This window comes from Mytilus trossulus, chromosome 2 (genome assembly GCF_036588685.1).
Source record: "Mytilus trossulus isolate FHL-02 chromosome 2, PNRI_Mtr1.1.1.hap1, whole genome shotgun sequence".
NCBI lineage: Eukaryota > Metazoa > Mollusca > Bivalvia > Mytilida > Mytilidae > Mytilus > Mytilus trossulus.
The window spans coordinates 16,689,493-16,703,748 of record NC_086374.1 but is presented as its reverse complement, the minus strand read 5'-3'; the positions used below and the strand labels follow the sequence as shown (position 1 = coordinate 16,703,748).

At 31.2% G+C, this 14,256-nt stretch overlaps 1 protein-coding gene across 2 annotated transcripts in view; it reads right to left on the bottom strand.

The window, feature by feature from the left end:
- The window catches only part of LOC134706607 (DNA ligase 1-like), a 45,430-nt gene that overhangs the window by 2,962 nt on the left and 28,212 nt on the right, over window positions 1-14,256 (bottom strand). The window contains exons 4-10 of one of the 2 annotated variants that reach the window (XM_063565699.1): window positions 12,167-12,478; window positions 7,817-7,888; window positions 5,572-5,829; window positions 5,043-5,303; window positions 3,556-3,675; window positions 2,142-2,273; window positions 606-820 (exon numbers count right to left, since the gene is read on the bottom strand). In XM_063565699.1, coding sequence (XP_063421769.1) covers window positions 606-820; window positions 2,142-2,273; window positions 3,556-3,675; window positions 5,043-5,303; window positions 5,572-5,829; window positions 7,817-7,888; window positions 12,167-12,478 — 1,370 coding nt within the window. The remainder of the gene's footprint in view (window positions 1-605; window positions 821-2,141; window positions 2,274-3,555; window positions 3,676-5,042; window positions 5,304-5,571; window positions 5,830-7,816; window positions 7,889-12,166; window positions 12,479-14,256) is intronic. The other variant, XM_063565700.1, reaches the window with a different exon arrangement.

Genomic DNA, 14,256 nt, shown 5'->3' with positions numbered 1-14,256 from the left:
GACGTTTTTGTTTTAAATTTCAAATAACATATTATACTCTATTTATATATCATGTTCATTATCACTGAACTAGTATATATTTATTTAGGGGTCGGCTGAAGGACGCCTCCGGGTGCGGGAATTTCTCGTGACATTGAAGACCTGTTGGTGACCTTTTGCTGTTGTCTGCTCTATGGTCGGGTTGTTGTCTATTTGGCACATTCCCCATTTCCAGTCTCAATTTTATACATTATCAAGTAATATATTGTGTTACTAAATATACTTAAACCCTTTGCTAAATTCTTTCGGAGAGTAAACCAGATTATGTTCGGAGGTTGAGCTCTACCTGTAGAAATCTTATAACAAATGAAATATTTGATTCTAATTATTATAAATGTGTTGTTTATAAAGCTCTGAAATCTAGACAACTTAAAAATCCATATATGCATATGCATTTAATGTTTATTTGAACTTACTAGTGTCTAATAATTTCTTTAAGAATCACGCATACATTGTTTATGTTGGTATTCAAATTAACAAGGAATCCTTGTTAATTTGAATAATACCAACATAAACTAAGTATGCGTGATTATGATTTCAAATGTATATTGAAACATCAACTTTACCTTTGTTTTATCGTAATACGATCCTGAATTAAATCTCTGCCACTTAAGTGTTGGTGATAAAACTCTGAGATGTTCAAAAAATGTGTCCACAAGTTTCTTTGTTTCTGTTACTGCTACAGAAGTTTCTGATTTTGTCAGACTGTTTTCTTTTTTCAGTTTATCTACAATTCGTTTAGTCTTCGTAGATACTGGTCTTGTATCACGCTCTACACTCACTTAAAAGGAAATTGTTAAACAACTTCGAGAATTTTACATTATTTCACAGTTTATAATCCTCATACGATCAAGTAAGTAAAAGCAACAGTTGTACACCGGTATTCAATATTCATTAATCGATTGTTAGAAAACAAATCCGGTTCACAAACCCAAAATCCAGAAAATACATCAACTGTAAGATTCATTTATAAATCAGAAGAGGTGGTAGGAGTATTTTTGTGACAACACTCAATCCAAGTCACAATGTATAATAAGTAAACAAATACAGGTCAAAATACGGTCTTTAACGCCACACCGAACAGCACGTTATAAAGGGCCCCAAAATAACAAACATAAAACAATTCAAATAGAAAATCCAACGGTATTATTTGTATAAAAACAAGAATGTGTCCAAAGTACACGAATGCCCCACTCGCACTATACTTTTCAATGTTCCATGGACCGTGAAATTGGAAAAAATCTAATTTGGCATTAAAATTAGAAAGATTATACTATAGGGAACAAATGTACTAAGTTTCAAGTTGATTGGACTTGAGCTTCATCAAAACTACCTTGACCAAAAACTTTAACCTGAAACTCCCACTTTCATTTTCTATGTTTAGTGGACAGTGAAATTGGAGTCAAAAGTCTAATTTGGCTTTAAAATTAAAAAGATCATATCATAAGCAACAAGTGTACTAAGTTTCATGTTGGTTGGACTTCAGCTTAATCAAAAACTACCTTGACCCCAAACTTTAACCTGAAACTCCCACTTTCATTTTCTATGTTTAGTGGACAGTGAAATTGGAGTCAAAAGTCTAATTTGGCTTTAAAATTAAAAAGATCATATCATAAGCAACAAGTGTACTAAGTTTCATGTTGGTTGGACTTCAGCTTAATCAAAAACTACCTTGACCCCAAACTTTAACCTGAACGGATGCACAGACGAACGAACGGACAACAAAGCCACAGACCAGAAAACATAATGCCCCTCTACTATCGTCGGTGGGGCATAAAACAAAAACGAGAACACCTATGAACCATCTTAACAAACCACAACCATTGAACAACAGGCTCCTGTCTTGGGACGGATGCATAAACGTGTGTTTTTTACGTTTAAACAGGCGCCACCATTCACCCTAACCTAAAAAAGAAGTGTTATATTACAACGTAAAAGACATACTATAAAATATCAAATGAAATGGTTTAACTCAATCCATAAAGATATCAAAACAAAAACAATTAAACATTCATTGAACGAATTAGTTTGATCTGTGACACTATACAAATATAATATTTAAACGTAGGTGCCTATATAACATAGACGTTACAGGTATATACCTTTCAGTGAGTCGGGATTTGTTTCTTTATCTGATTCTAAAACTTCAGACAACACAGTATCTTCATAATCATCGTCATCGTCGTCGCTTTCTTCTTCATCTTCGTCAGTGGATTCAAGAGATTTTGATTTGACTGAAATGAATTTATAATTTTTTTAATATGTTGACATCGAACATGCATGCTACCTTTTGCTGAATGTTTTATTTATACTACATGCACAACTAGAGGCTCTTATGATCATTTAATGTATGGCTTGCTTAGGTCTATATGCATCTTCAACAATGTACAACCACACACATCGTAAACTAAAATATAACGTCTCTTTTTTTCTACAGTTGCTTTCTATTTTCCGCTGGTTTTGCCAACACATACAAAAATATTAAACATCGCCATTTGAGGGCAATTACTCCTACAAAGAATCTACACAATTTGATTTATTTGTAGATCTTGTCTTGCTTACATTTTTTAAAAATGTCCATCTTTTCTTTATAGTTTTCAAGATAATAGACAAACAGGCAAACAATGGTAAATATTGTCTAAATGAGTTATCCTATGATTTCGGCCATATTTTGCTTATATATAGATCTTGTCTTGTTGGTAATTTTAAATGTAAAAATATCGCTCTATCTATAATAGTATTTTCAAGATAAGAGGGGGAAAGTAAATGGAATGGAAATTGGTCATTTGAGGGCAATAACTCCCATTACAGTTTTCTAGTAAACAATCTGTATATTCTGAAAAATCTGTCTTGTCAGAGTTTCTCTATTGATATCGTTTTTTTTTATCCATGTCAGCCATGTTGTTTGAATTCGAGGTCATCATAAACATCGTACTTAATAGTTTGGTTAAATTTGGTCCAGTAGTTTTAAAGGAGATTTTTTTGTAACATTTTTACATAATGAGAGTTCAACATAATACAACTTTCTTTAGCATGTTTAGTCGGTAAAGTTATAAACTTTGGACACAATTACTTTACTAAGAATCATAAAGATCTAACTTGAATATACTGAATTCCATTTGAACAATTGAATTATTTACATTAGGAATTTACCGATTTCAGGTCTGAATTTATTTCGTATTTTGATATTCGTTAGTTGTATTCCAAAAAGAATGTACGAAAAATAACGGCGAAAAGTCATTCAACTTAGTTAATAATTAAAAAACTCGACTGGTCAAAAAAGTTCTCTTACTATTGTGTAGGAACGTTTAATTTTATAAGAATATTCTAATACTTCTAAAATAATCATGGCTGATGGGCATTTACATTTCATTTACATAATAACCTATCGTTAACATGTTGAAAACATTGCAAACTGTTCGTCATTTGGATCAACAACAACAGGAAGTTAGTTTTTAATCTTAAAATATTAACCTTGCAACGAAGCAGAAGTGTCTGCCGAAATGACAAATGTACCTTTCAGTGATTCAGAATTTGTTTCTTCACTAGATTCAAAATCAGCCTCAGCCATTACAGCATCGTCATAATAGTCGTCGCTGTCTTCTTCTTCAGTGGAATATTGAGAGTTTGATTCTACTATAATGAAATGTTAAAGTTATTTATATGTTGACATGGAAAATGCCTGTTACTTAATTTTGAAAAAAATAAAATCACAAAAATACTGAACCCAGAGGAAAATCAAATCGGAAAGTCCCTAATCGCATGGCAAAATCAAATGACAAAACACATAAAAAAGAACGGACAAGAACTGTCATATTCCTGACTTGGTACAATCATTTTTAATGTTTTGATCGATATTACACCACATGCAGAAAAAGATGATCTTATGATCATATACAGAATATCCAGATGTACGTGCATCTCCAATAATGGATTTTTTTCAGCATTGTAGACAAGCACATTACACATGACAAGAAAGAAAGTCTCTTCTTTGTTTTTATTTTTCTGTCTGCAGCCTCTTTCCATCTTTGTTGCGTTTCTTCATAAACACAAAACAGTTAAACATTGTCATTTCGAGGCAAAAAGTCTACTAACGATTTCGACAAAACATTAATTATTTGTACATCTTGTGTTTCTGATACTTTTTCAGATGTCTATCTATTGTAATATAGTTCTCAAGATGCTGGGCAAAATGGCAAAAAAAAAAGAAAAAAGTTAAAACATTGGTACAAATTTTACTGCACTAGACGCGCATTTCAAAATGAGATGTTTCTTCAGTGGAGCCTAGGGAAGACTATCAGACGGAATTTTGATAACAAATAAAAAATAAATTGATATAAATTAGAAATAAATGTAAATGGTGCGTTTTCATTAATAAACCACAGCGCCACATGGCGTGGTTTTGGGAATCAAAATGGAGACATATTCAACATGTATATACTACTTTTCCATTCGTCTCCCTTGTGGGTTAACGGTGTTTATTATCTCTCTCTCTCTAAATTTATGCTGATTTATAATTACGTAACATGACGACAATTTGCTGAAAAAAACATAATCGAAGCTTCTAACACACAAAGGCAACAGTATTTTGACGCTGTTCAATATTCAGAAATCGATTAAGAAAAAAAATCTGTGTCACAAACTAAAACCGAAAAAACACATCAACTATAAGAGGAAATCAACGGAACACCAGAAAATATTAAATGTGTAATGCAAACAAAAATACATTGGTTAAGTTTTGTGCCATGGCGTTATGCATTTCTTCGTCTTTTTACCCAAGGCAAAGTAACATATCGTGTTCTCTATACTTATTTTGGGTTTTAATGTCATTTCAGGATTTTTTTTATAAATTGCAGATTTTTGTTCGTCTCTGTCGAAATGAGTTGTTTCTGTTGAAATAAGTTACATATGATACTGTCAAAACAAAAATAAACATGCATCTAAATATGGCCGGATCTTTGTGTTATCTTCGATTATATGTAAACTGACCAACCCACTATTACCTAAAACCGACCCTTCGGCATCATTGGACCTTGCCTCCTCCACAATATCTTCATTCTGGCATTCATCTTCATGTGCTGATGATTTTTCCTTCTTGTCAGGTATTTCGTTACCACTTGTATCTTCATTTATTGATGAGACTGGATTATCACGTAAATTTTTCCCTGAAACTTTGTGCGATTTTGAAACATGCGTTTTCAATCCTCTGTTTGTTTTAAATGACTTTTCACACAGATTACATTTGAACACAGCGCTTTGAACACCTGTAAATTGAAGTTTAAATACATGTATATTTAAGCAGTAAATACGTACATGAATACATAAATACACAAGTAGGACTTGTTAAAAGAAATTTTAATAGAGTTAGAACACTTATTATTTTATTAAGAATTTTAGGAATTTTTGTAACAATATTTCCATCATCAGCAAGACAAAAAGAGGAACATTTTGCGTCATACAATCAAAAAATTATTCAATGCAAATAAGCATGAACAACTTTCCTTGATAGGTAGTGGGCTAACTCACTATTACCTAAAACCGACTCTTCACCCTCATTGGAGCTTGGTGCCACAATATCTTCATTCAGGAATTCATTTTTATCTGTTGATGATTTTTCCTTCTCTCCAGGTCCTTCGTTATCATTTATGTCTTCATCTTCTAGAAATAATGGACTATCATGTCCATTTTTCGTTGAAACTTTGTGTGATTTTGAAACATGCGTTTTCAATCCTCTGTCTGTTTTAAATGACTTTTCACACAGATTACATTTGAACTCAGCGCTTTGAACACCTGTAAATTGAAGTTTAAATAAATGTATATGTAAACAGTAAATGTGTACATAAACTCACTAGCATAGAATTTGTATTTTCGGAGACAAATTATCTCATTGATGATTTAAGGAATTTTCGTTTCATTTTTTGCATGTACAACAGTCATTTAACTTGGTGTCACACCACCAAATCAAAGTAAGTCACATCCGATTACATACGAAAAAGGGATTAAAAAATATTCCCTTGAATTTTATTGTTGACATAAACCCTGCATTTCATTGCAAAAACAAAAATCGGACTTATAAACATATATCTCGGGTGTTTTCAAAGCACCATTCCTTTTTATAAGCTGTTCCTAATTGCTGTTGCAATAGTTTGGAAAGTTTAGGTGACATAGTTTGATTCTTAACAGGACAATAAAAAGGGTGAAATAAAGGCAACAGTAGTATACCGCTGTTCAATACTCATAAATCGAAAGAAAAAAAACAAACCCGGGTTACAAACAAAAAATGAGGAAAAACGCATTAAATATAGGATGAGAACAACGACACAAAATTAAAATGTAACACACACAGAAACGAACTAAGCATTAGACAAAATCCGTTGAGAATAAAAACTAAATACATGAATTTGGGATAGAAAAGTACCGTGACACGTCTTTTAGAAATGTGAATTCCCACCCGAGTATAAGAGGAAACAAATGACACAGCAGAAACACAACGTTAAAGTGTAACACACAAGACAAGACAAGACAAGACAAGACAATTTATTACAACTTAGGCACACGTATGGTGCTACAAGAGGATAGCAATTATACATTAACAATTACATATATACTTATACATTAACAAGCAAGACACACAATAAATTAATAATTGATATCATACAATAAATATATTTTAGTTGATTTGTTTGCAAAATTCTTAATTGCAACGTGGTTAAAAATTGTTGTTACCTGCAATGAATAATGAAAATATTTTTTCAATGTCTTAGAAACATGCACACTTTTGTTAGCACTGACACGTTACAGTGTGATAATAGACCAATAAATTTCAATTGGGAAGTATGTTTTATGTAATATATAGGTATATACCTGTCTCTTAAAGACATACTTTGTTTATTGGAACATACAAGAAAATAATGATATTCGTCACCAATGGTATATGAATCGCAGTGGCAGCATATACGATTTTCTTTTGGTGTATTTTTCCACCGATCAACTTCGATAGGGATTTTGATATTTGAACATCTAAATTTACTGTAGATGTATCGATCCGCCACTTTAAGATTGAGTAAATATGGCTCTTAACAAACATTGTTTTGTATGAAGATAAAACACACCTCTAGATGAGTTTGTTATATCAGCAGTCAGATAGACTCTGTCCAAATTGGCCAACCAATCTTTGTTTTATCTCTTTTTTAATATCCGAACTTTTGATATCACCCTGCGCATTCCAGACAAAAAAAATCCTGTATCTTCTAAAATTTGTTTCAAGGAAGATAACCATTTAAATGAGTATTGGCCTGAGTTATGTAACTTATACATTAACTGATAAAAAATCCCAGATAATTTGTTACAACTGCTTTGCATTAGCCTTGACCAAAAGCATAGTCATTTAGTTTTAATATTAATTTTTAATGGAAATCTGCCAGTTTCCCCATAGACCATATAGTTTGGTGTTGTTGATCTAACATTCAAGACTCTTTTTAGGAAACTCAAGTGCACCTTTTCAATCATGTCAACATTTTAGCTGATTCTGCCAATAATATTGTATCATCAGCATATAATAACAAGAAAATTCGAATATAAATGCCTAGTTCATTTAGACAGTATTCATTTACCTTTTCTAAACCTGTTATATCATGCTGAATAATTAAAATAGTTTTTAAGATCATTAAGTAAAAGAGAAAAAAGAAAGGGTGAAAGAAATTTGAACAACTCGAGTTATGTCTTACACATGATTTGACATTAGAGTAGAGGTTATAAAAAGAGTTAAAAATTTTGCCTGTTATGTTACTAGAAATAAGCTTTTGCCACAGTCCTACCCTCCACAAAGTATCAAAGGCTTTCTTGAAATCTACAAATGTACAGAATAAACGTTTTCCAGAGAGTCAATAAAGTTGAATCAAACAGTATAAACTAAATATATTATCAAGTGTGGAGTACCCTTTCCTAAAACCCGCTTGGCATTTTGAGAGTAATTCTACTTCTTGTGCAAACTTGTCTAGTCTGTTATTTAGTATAGCTGTAAATACTTTACCTAAACATGATATATACCAATGTAATACCTCGATACGAGTCTGTATCGTTAAGAGCTCCCTTATTCTTAAAAATAAAATTAATTATTCCCATTGACCAAATTTCAGGTATAATCCCTGTGTCGAATACAAAATTAAACAACTTAACGTAAAGAGGTAAACATACAGACATGGAATTTTTAATAAACTCGTTTCTCATTCCATCATATCCAGCTACTTTTGATATTTTTTAATTTTTAATGACTTTGATAATTTCTTTTAATTTAATTTTAATATTTCGTCGAACTCATTTAACTCTAGGTTAGGTAATTGAAACTCTTCCACCTCATTTGCCACACTTTCGTTAAGCTTCTTAAAATGTGCATACATTACTTCTAGTGAAATTGGACTTTCCTTTTTTTGTATCGGAAATAATCTATTTAAAACTTTCCAAAATTCTTTCGAGTTATTTGTTGATATATTACAAAGCTCTTTTTCTGTCTTCAACTGATTTGTTTATTTCTTTTTTGTATTCCTTACCTGCTCTTTTCAGTGAATTCTTATTATTCATACTTATCTGTTTATTATATTTATATTTAGCCGAGTGAAATTGTTTTCTTTTCAGCTTACATGATTTATTAAACCATGGTTTATTCCTATTTTTGGCCCCATGATTTTTTTTAATCGGATTTTTTATTAGCAGAGGTTCCAAAAGAATCCTTAGCTGCCTGTGAGTAAAAATTTGTTAAACTAGTTATTACTCTGTTTATATCATGATTATCTTTTTTGGAGGATTCTATTTCATTACACAACTCAAGAACTATTTCCTCGTTCTTTCTTATATTTTCGATGAACTTGTAAGAAACACACAGAAACGGACTAGTGTGTCCAATACGGCTAGGATTTTCTGCTTGGGATAAGCACATCATTATTATTTAGAATAATTTATAATTTAGGTTTAAGGTGGTATGGGTGTCTTTCACCATCTTGGATTGTAAAAAACAGAGAATCTAAGGTCCATATTTTCTATCAATTTAGCAAAATCTGACGCAGGAATGCAGAAATTTAATGTGAATTTTCATTTAAAAGAACCAATTTATAAGAATATAACTTAGAAATAATAATATTTTTACAAGTGTAGATTAATTTTGGTTGTTTTTGAATATTTTCAAATTGGCATTTTAAAGGGAGGTAACTCTATAACAGTGCGTTTTCTGAAGGACTCTACATGAAATTTTCCTATTTTGTCTTTAAGCCAGAAAAAACGTACGGTGACCCTATCTTTTCTAGTGATATTATCAAAGCATTGTCTGAAAGCAATCTTTTCCTAATTTATTTTACAATTCTATCATTTTGTTTAGTTTCTATTCACAAAATGGTGTTTTTTCCTGTACAATCCATACAAAATTTGTCATTTTGTCACAACCTGTAGCTTGAGAAAATGCACGGTGACCTATCATTTTTATAATATTTTTGATCATGTATCAATAGATACTACATTTTGACAAAATGTGAACAAATTCTATCATTTTTATTTTAGACTCCCATACCACCTTAAATTTAATTGGTTTACTTTCAGTGATGGTTTTTATCTTGTTGTAACAAACTCAATTCAATTACTAATATATATTTATTTCACATAAAACTATATTTTATGTTATGGCTTATTTTCATTAACACCGGACTATATAGTCATGTAGAACTTTCATGTATATCACGCGATGCAATTTCACAGGTAAAGTTAAAATTAATCGACACATGACCATTGAGTAAAGCACATATGAGTCTAGATTTGGTAAAAATAGCAGTTTGGTAGTACAATTGTCAGTAAAGGACATGGACATCCCAAGGCGTATTATTACAACACTCAGGGGATTTAGGCCCGGTTTTGATGTGCGATCAGCACGTAGTAAATACCGTCGACTGGTCGGTGATATATGGTGTCGGAGAGACAAATAGTGTGTTATTAGTAATATGGTTACAACTGGATGTTTGCTGATATCAATTACAAATCCTGGAGTTGGTGAAATTACCCGTTAGAAATATTCAAAGAAGTCCGTTTAAATATATTTTTAACGAATCAAGCAGTCCGTACAGTATTATGCAATTTCAAGTCGTCATTGCTCATTTAAGAATTGAATGCTTCTTTTTGTAAATTTATTGGGTGGTAAAAGCGTTGACCGAAGTACATTTTGTAAGAAGCGCGGAAGCGCTTCATTCTAAAAATGTACGCACGGGCAACGCTTTTACAACCCTATAAAGTTTCAAAAAGAAGTATTCAATACTTATAATTACATTTTTTTTTAGCTAAAATCATGAAAACACGATTTTTATCCAGTTTTATTTAATTCACCTGTGCACTTTTTTGTGGGACCTCGTGTCATCATGCATGATAAATGTTATTGTCTGATGCAATTGTTTACGGAATAACATGTTAGCCAATCAGAATAACGTATTATAATGAAACTTACATCTAATGTAATTATTTGAAGTTATCATTGCAGTAGAAGTATAAAATCTAGTGTTCTAGACAAATATGGCTGTACTTACATGCCAAAAATACTCTGAGTACAGACTTACCTGTGAAGTTGGAAAAGTTTTAATGCCTAGCATCCACTAGATATAATACAGTTAAATGCATTTTGTGTTTCAGAATGTAAAAATCTCTTTTGGATTTTGATGGGCATTTTTTTCCTTCATGCAAAAGGTGTGAAAATTAACTAAGTTGTGGTACAACTATGAGATACTCCCTCAGGTAAAAAACCGGTTTGTATTGTTTTGATTGTCCTTAATAGACATGGACAACAGGTATCTTCACAACTATAGGTGAGTTACAAGAGGTTATCTGAGTCAGTGAGTGGACAATATCAAAGAAATTCAGTTGTTTGTTTATTTTTACACCTTCTGCAGAAAGGAAAAAAAAATGCCCATCGAAAACCAAGAAATATTTTATCTTTCTTAAACACAAAATGCATTTAACCTTTATATATCTAGTGGATGCTAGGCATTAAAACTTTCCAAACACTACAGGTAAGTAGGTACACAGATTAGTTTTTGAGGTGAAAATACGGCCATATTTGTCCATTTGTTATGATGAACCTTAAAGAAATTCAAGGGGAACAAACCAAATTTATTCTACAGTACGTTCAACGTTCAACCTTTACCGGGAAGTGTGCAGAGTTGATGGAGGTGTGTGGACTGTAATTGTTTAGTTTTATTTTGTTGATTTCATAACATTATATTTAGTTCTGTTTTGTGTGTCTTAATTTAGTTATATTTGCATGTATTCATTTCATTATTTAATTTATGCTGAGTTTCCTTTTACTTTTGTTTTTTTATTTTTATATTTAAAGCCATAAGAAACGAGTGGCCTATGAAAAATAATGTTCTTCCAATTCTTGAACCAATGCATACAAACATCATAAACTTAGTCTTCTGTGCACGAATTTATCATTTTTTCGCATAAATTTCGTATAATCGTTATTTTTTTTTCAATCGGTCAGTGTTGTTGTGAAAATATGGCAAGTAATTAAAGTTCGTGTTTTGAAGCCGAAGTATAACGATTGTCACCTGTTTGTCAACAATCAACAAAAAGCATGGAAATTGAGCACGTGTTTAACAAGTAAATTCAGAAAATAGTTTATTTTAAGGACATCCACGCGTATTTTTTACGAGATGGGTCACACTGAGGTCACTTTGCATACGGAAAATATGTCAGGGGAATTGCTTCCTGGAAGGAAGCAATTAAAATAAGGTAAACTTTTCTAAATATTAATAAATTGAAGAATGTTCTTCAGAAAAAAGTATATGCACATAAGTTTTATAATGGAAACTATCCATTGAGTTTAAAAAAAACATATGCATTATTTTTTTTTAATATGAGGTTTCTTAAATTCAGTTTGGTATAACATTGGCCACTTGGCAATCCAAAGAACTTGCTTCGTTACACTTATTTGTAATGAAATTTAATGTGAAGTTGTAGTATTGGACAGGATAAAACTTGACTCATTCCAATTATTATTTGTTTCTATTTAAAACAAAGATACAATCTTCAGATTTCGTTGAAAATGCCAATTTGAAAATGACAAAAGGGGGAAATCAATGGTGGTTTTACTCACAACTAAGCATGGACGTATCTTTGATGATTGGTGGAGATACCAGCTCAATATTATCTAAAACGAACTCTTCGTCCTCATTGGAGCATGCTTCCACACAATCTTCCTTCTGAAATTCATCTTCATCTGTTGAAGTTTTTTTCTTCTGTTCAACTATTGCATTATCACTTGTATCTTCGTCTACTGGTAGGCGTGGACTATCACGTCCATTTTTCGTTGAAACTTTATGTGATTTTGAAACATGCGTTTTCAATCCTCTGATTGTTTTAAATGACTTTTCACATTGATTACAGTTGAATCCAGCTTTTTGTGTTTCTTCAAATTGAATAAATAACTTGAATTAGCATTTTCTATAGTAAATACAAACATAAATAAACATGTAGCCATTCACCATTTCCTTTCTCTGTTTTGTGTAGCTCTTTGTTGAAAAAAACGTATAATTGCAAATGATTATATCAGTGAAACCGAAAGAACCTTCCTACTAAAAGACTTTAACCGGGGTTTGTTTTCAATACTGTTACCTACAACGTTTTTAAAACAATTGTTTGTAATCGTATTTTAAAAAAAAATTAAATTCTTTAACAGAAAATAATAAATTATTTATCTATAGTAAAATCAAAAAGAAATATGAAATGAGCCTTATTTACTAAAGAGAATAACTTTGAAATAAGGAAAAAATTTACTAAATTAAGGGTAAGTGACCATATTTTGGAAATTGAAAGGGGTAGATACAAAAATAGTAAAAGGGAAGAACGTTTATGTCAACATTGTTGTCTAAATAAAATAGATGATGAAGAAATTTTTTTTATTTACATGTATTAAAAATAAAGATTTGAGACTTAACTTTTTGCAGAAAGTTAGAAATACCTATTCTGATATAGATAATATGGATAATGTGGATAAATTGGTTTTATGTCTTTCGTGTCCGTCAATTATGCAGTATACGGCTCCATTTGTTAAAAAGTCATGGTCACTGAGGAGAGTGTACTCAACAACTGCATGATAGATACTTATATGTATATAATGTTTGTTCTTTTGTTGTTATTTTTGTATGATGTATTGTGTTCATTTATATATGCCTTCAACCCCATTGGGGTATAAATGTGCATTTATTCAATAAATATATACTAACAGTTGTTATTTCATGTGAGTATCTAATGTTCTTTTATCAAGATTTGTTTTATGTTTATTTATTTATGTTCATTTTAAACCCCATCGGTTTGAAATGTTTAAATTATATAGATATAGGAAGATGTGGTGTGAGTGCCAATGAGAAAACTCTCCATCCAAGTAACAATTAAAAAAGTAATCCATTATAGGTTAAAGAACGGCCTTCAACATGGAGCCTTGGCTCACACCGAACAACAAGCTATAAAGGGCCCCAAAATTACTAGTGTAAAACCATTCAAACGGGAAAAACAACAATCTATATAAACAAAACGAAAAACGAGAAACACGTAAATATTACATAAACAAACGACAACTACTGTACATCAGATTATATATATGTCTTTCGTTAAAAATAAAAATACATAAATGAAAAACAATCAGTACTTTCATTGTTTGAAGCAGGACTGAAGTAGTTTGAAGCCTGCATTAAAATTCTGTATAAAAGAGAAAGTATGTAAGAGTAATAATTTGGCCCCTGAAAAGTACAGATATGTTAGATCCATACAACTTTGAAATTTCAGCCAAAGCATTTAATTTTGATTTCACTTAGTCATTTTAAACATTCTAAAATTTTCAAACTTTACACATATGTTTTGGTCAAATTAGGTATGAGCCAAGTCTTTACCAAAAAAAGAGATATAACATATATTGATATTAATGTAACTAAAGAAAAAGATAGATTGCAACTTTGATGTCAATAGTTTAAACTTAACTTCGTCAAACCTTCACGGAATATGCAAATCTTAGTTAAAAGCTTTCTCATAGTCAACAAACTGCACCTTGCGCAAAACAAATTTCTTTTTATTTACTTTCTCATTCCCCCCCTGTATTTCACTTCTAAATGGGCTTTATTATTTTGATAGTCAAATAAGATTTCAGCGTAACCCAGTCAAATAAGATTTCAGCGTAACCCAGAACAATAT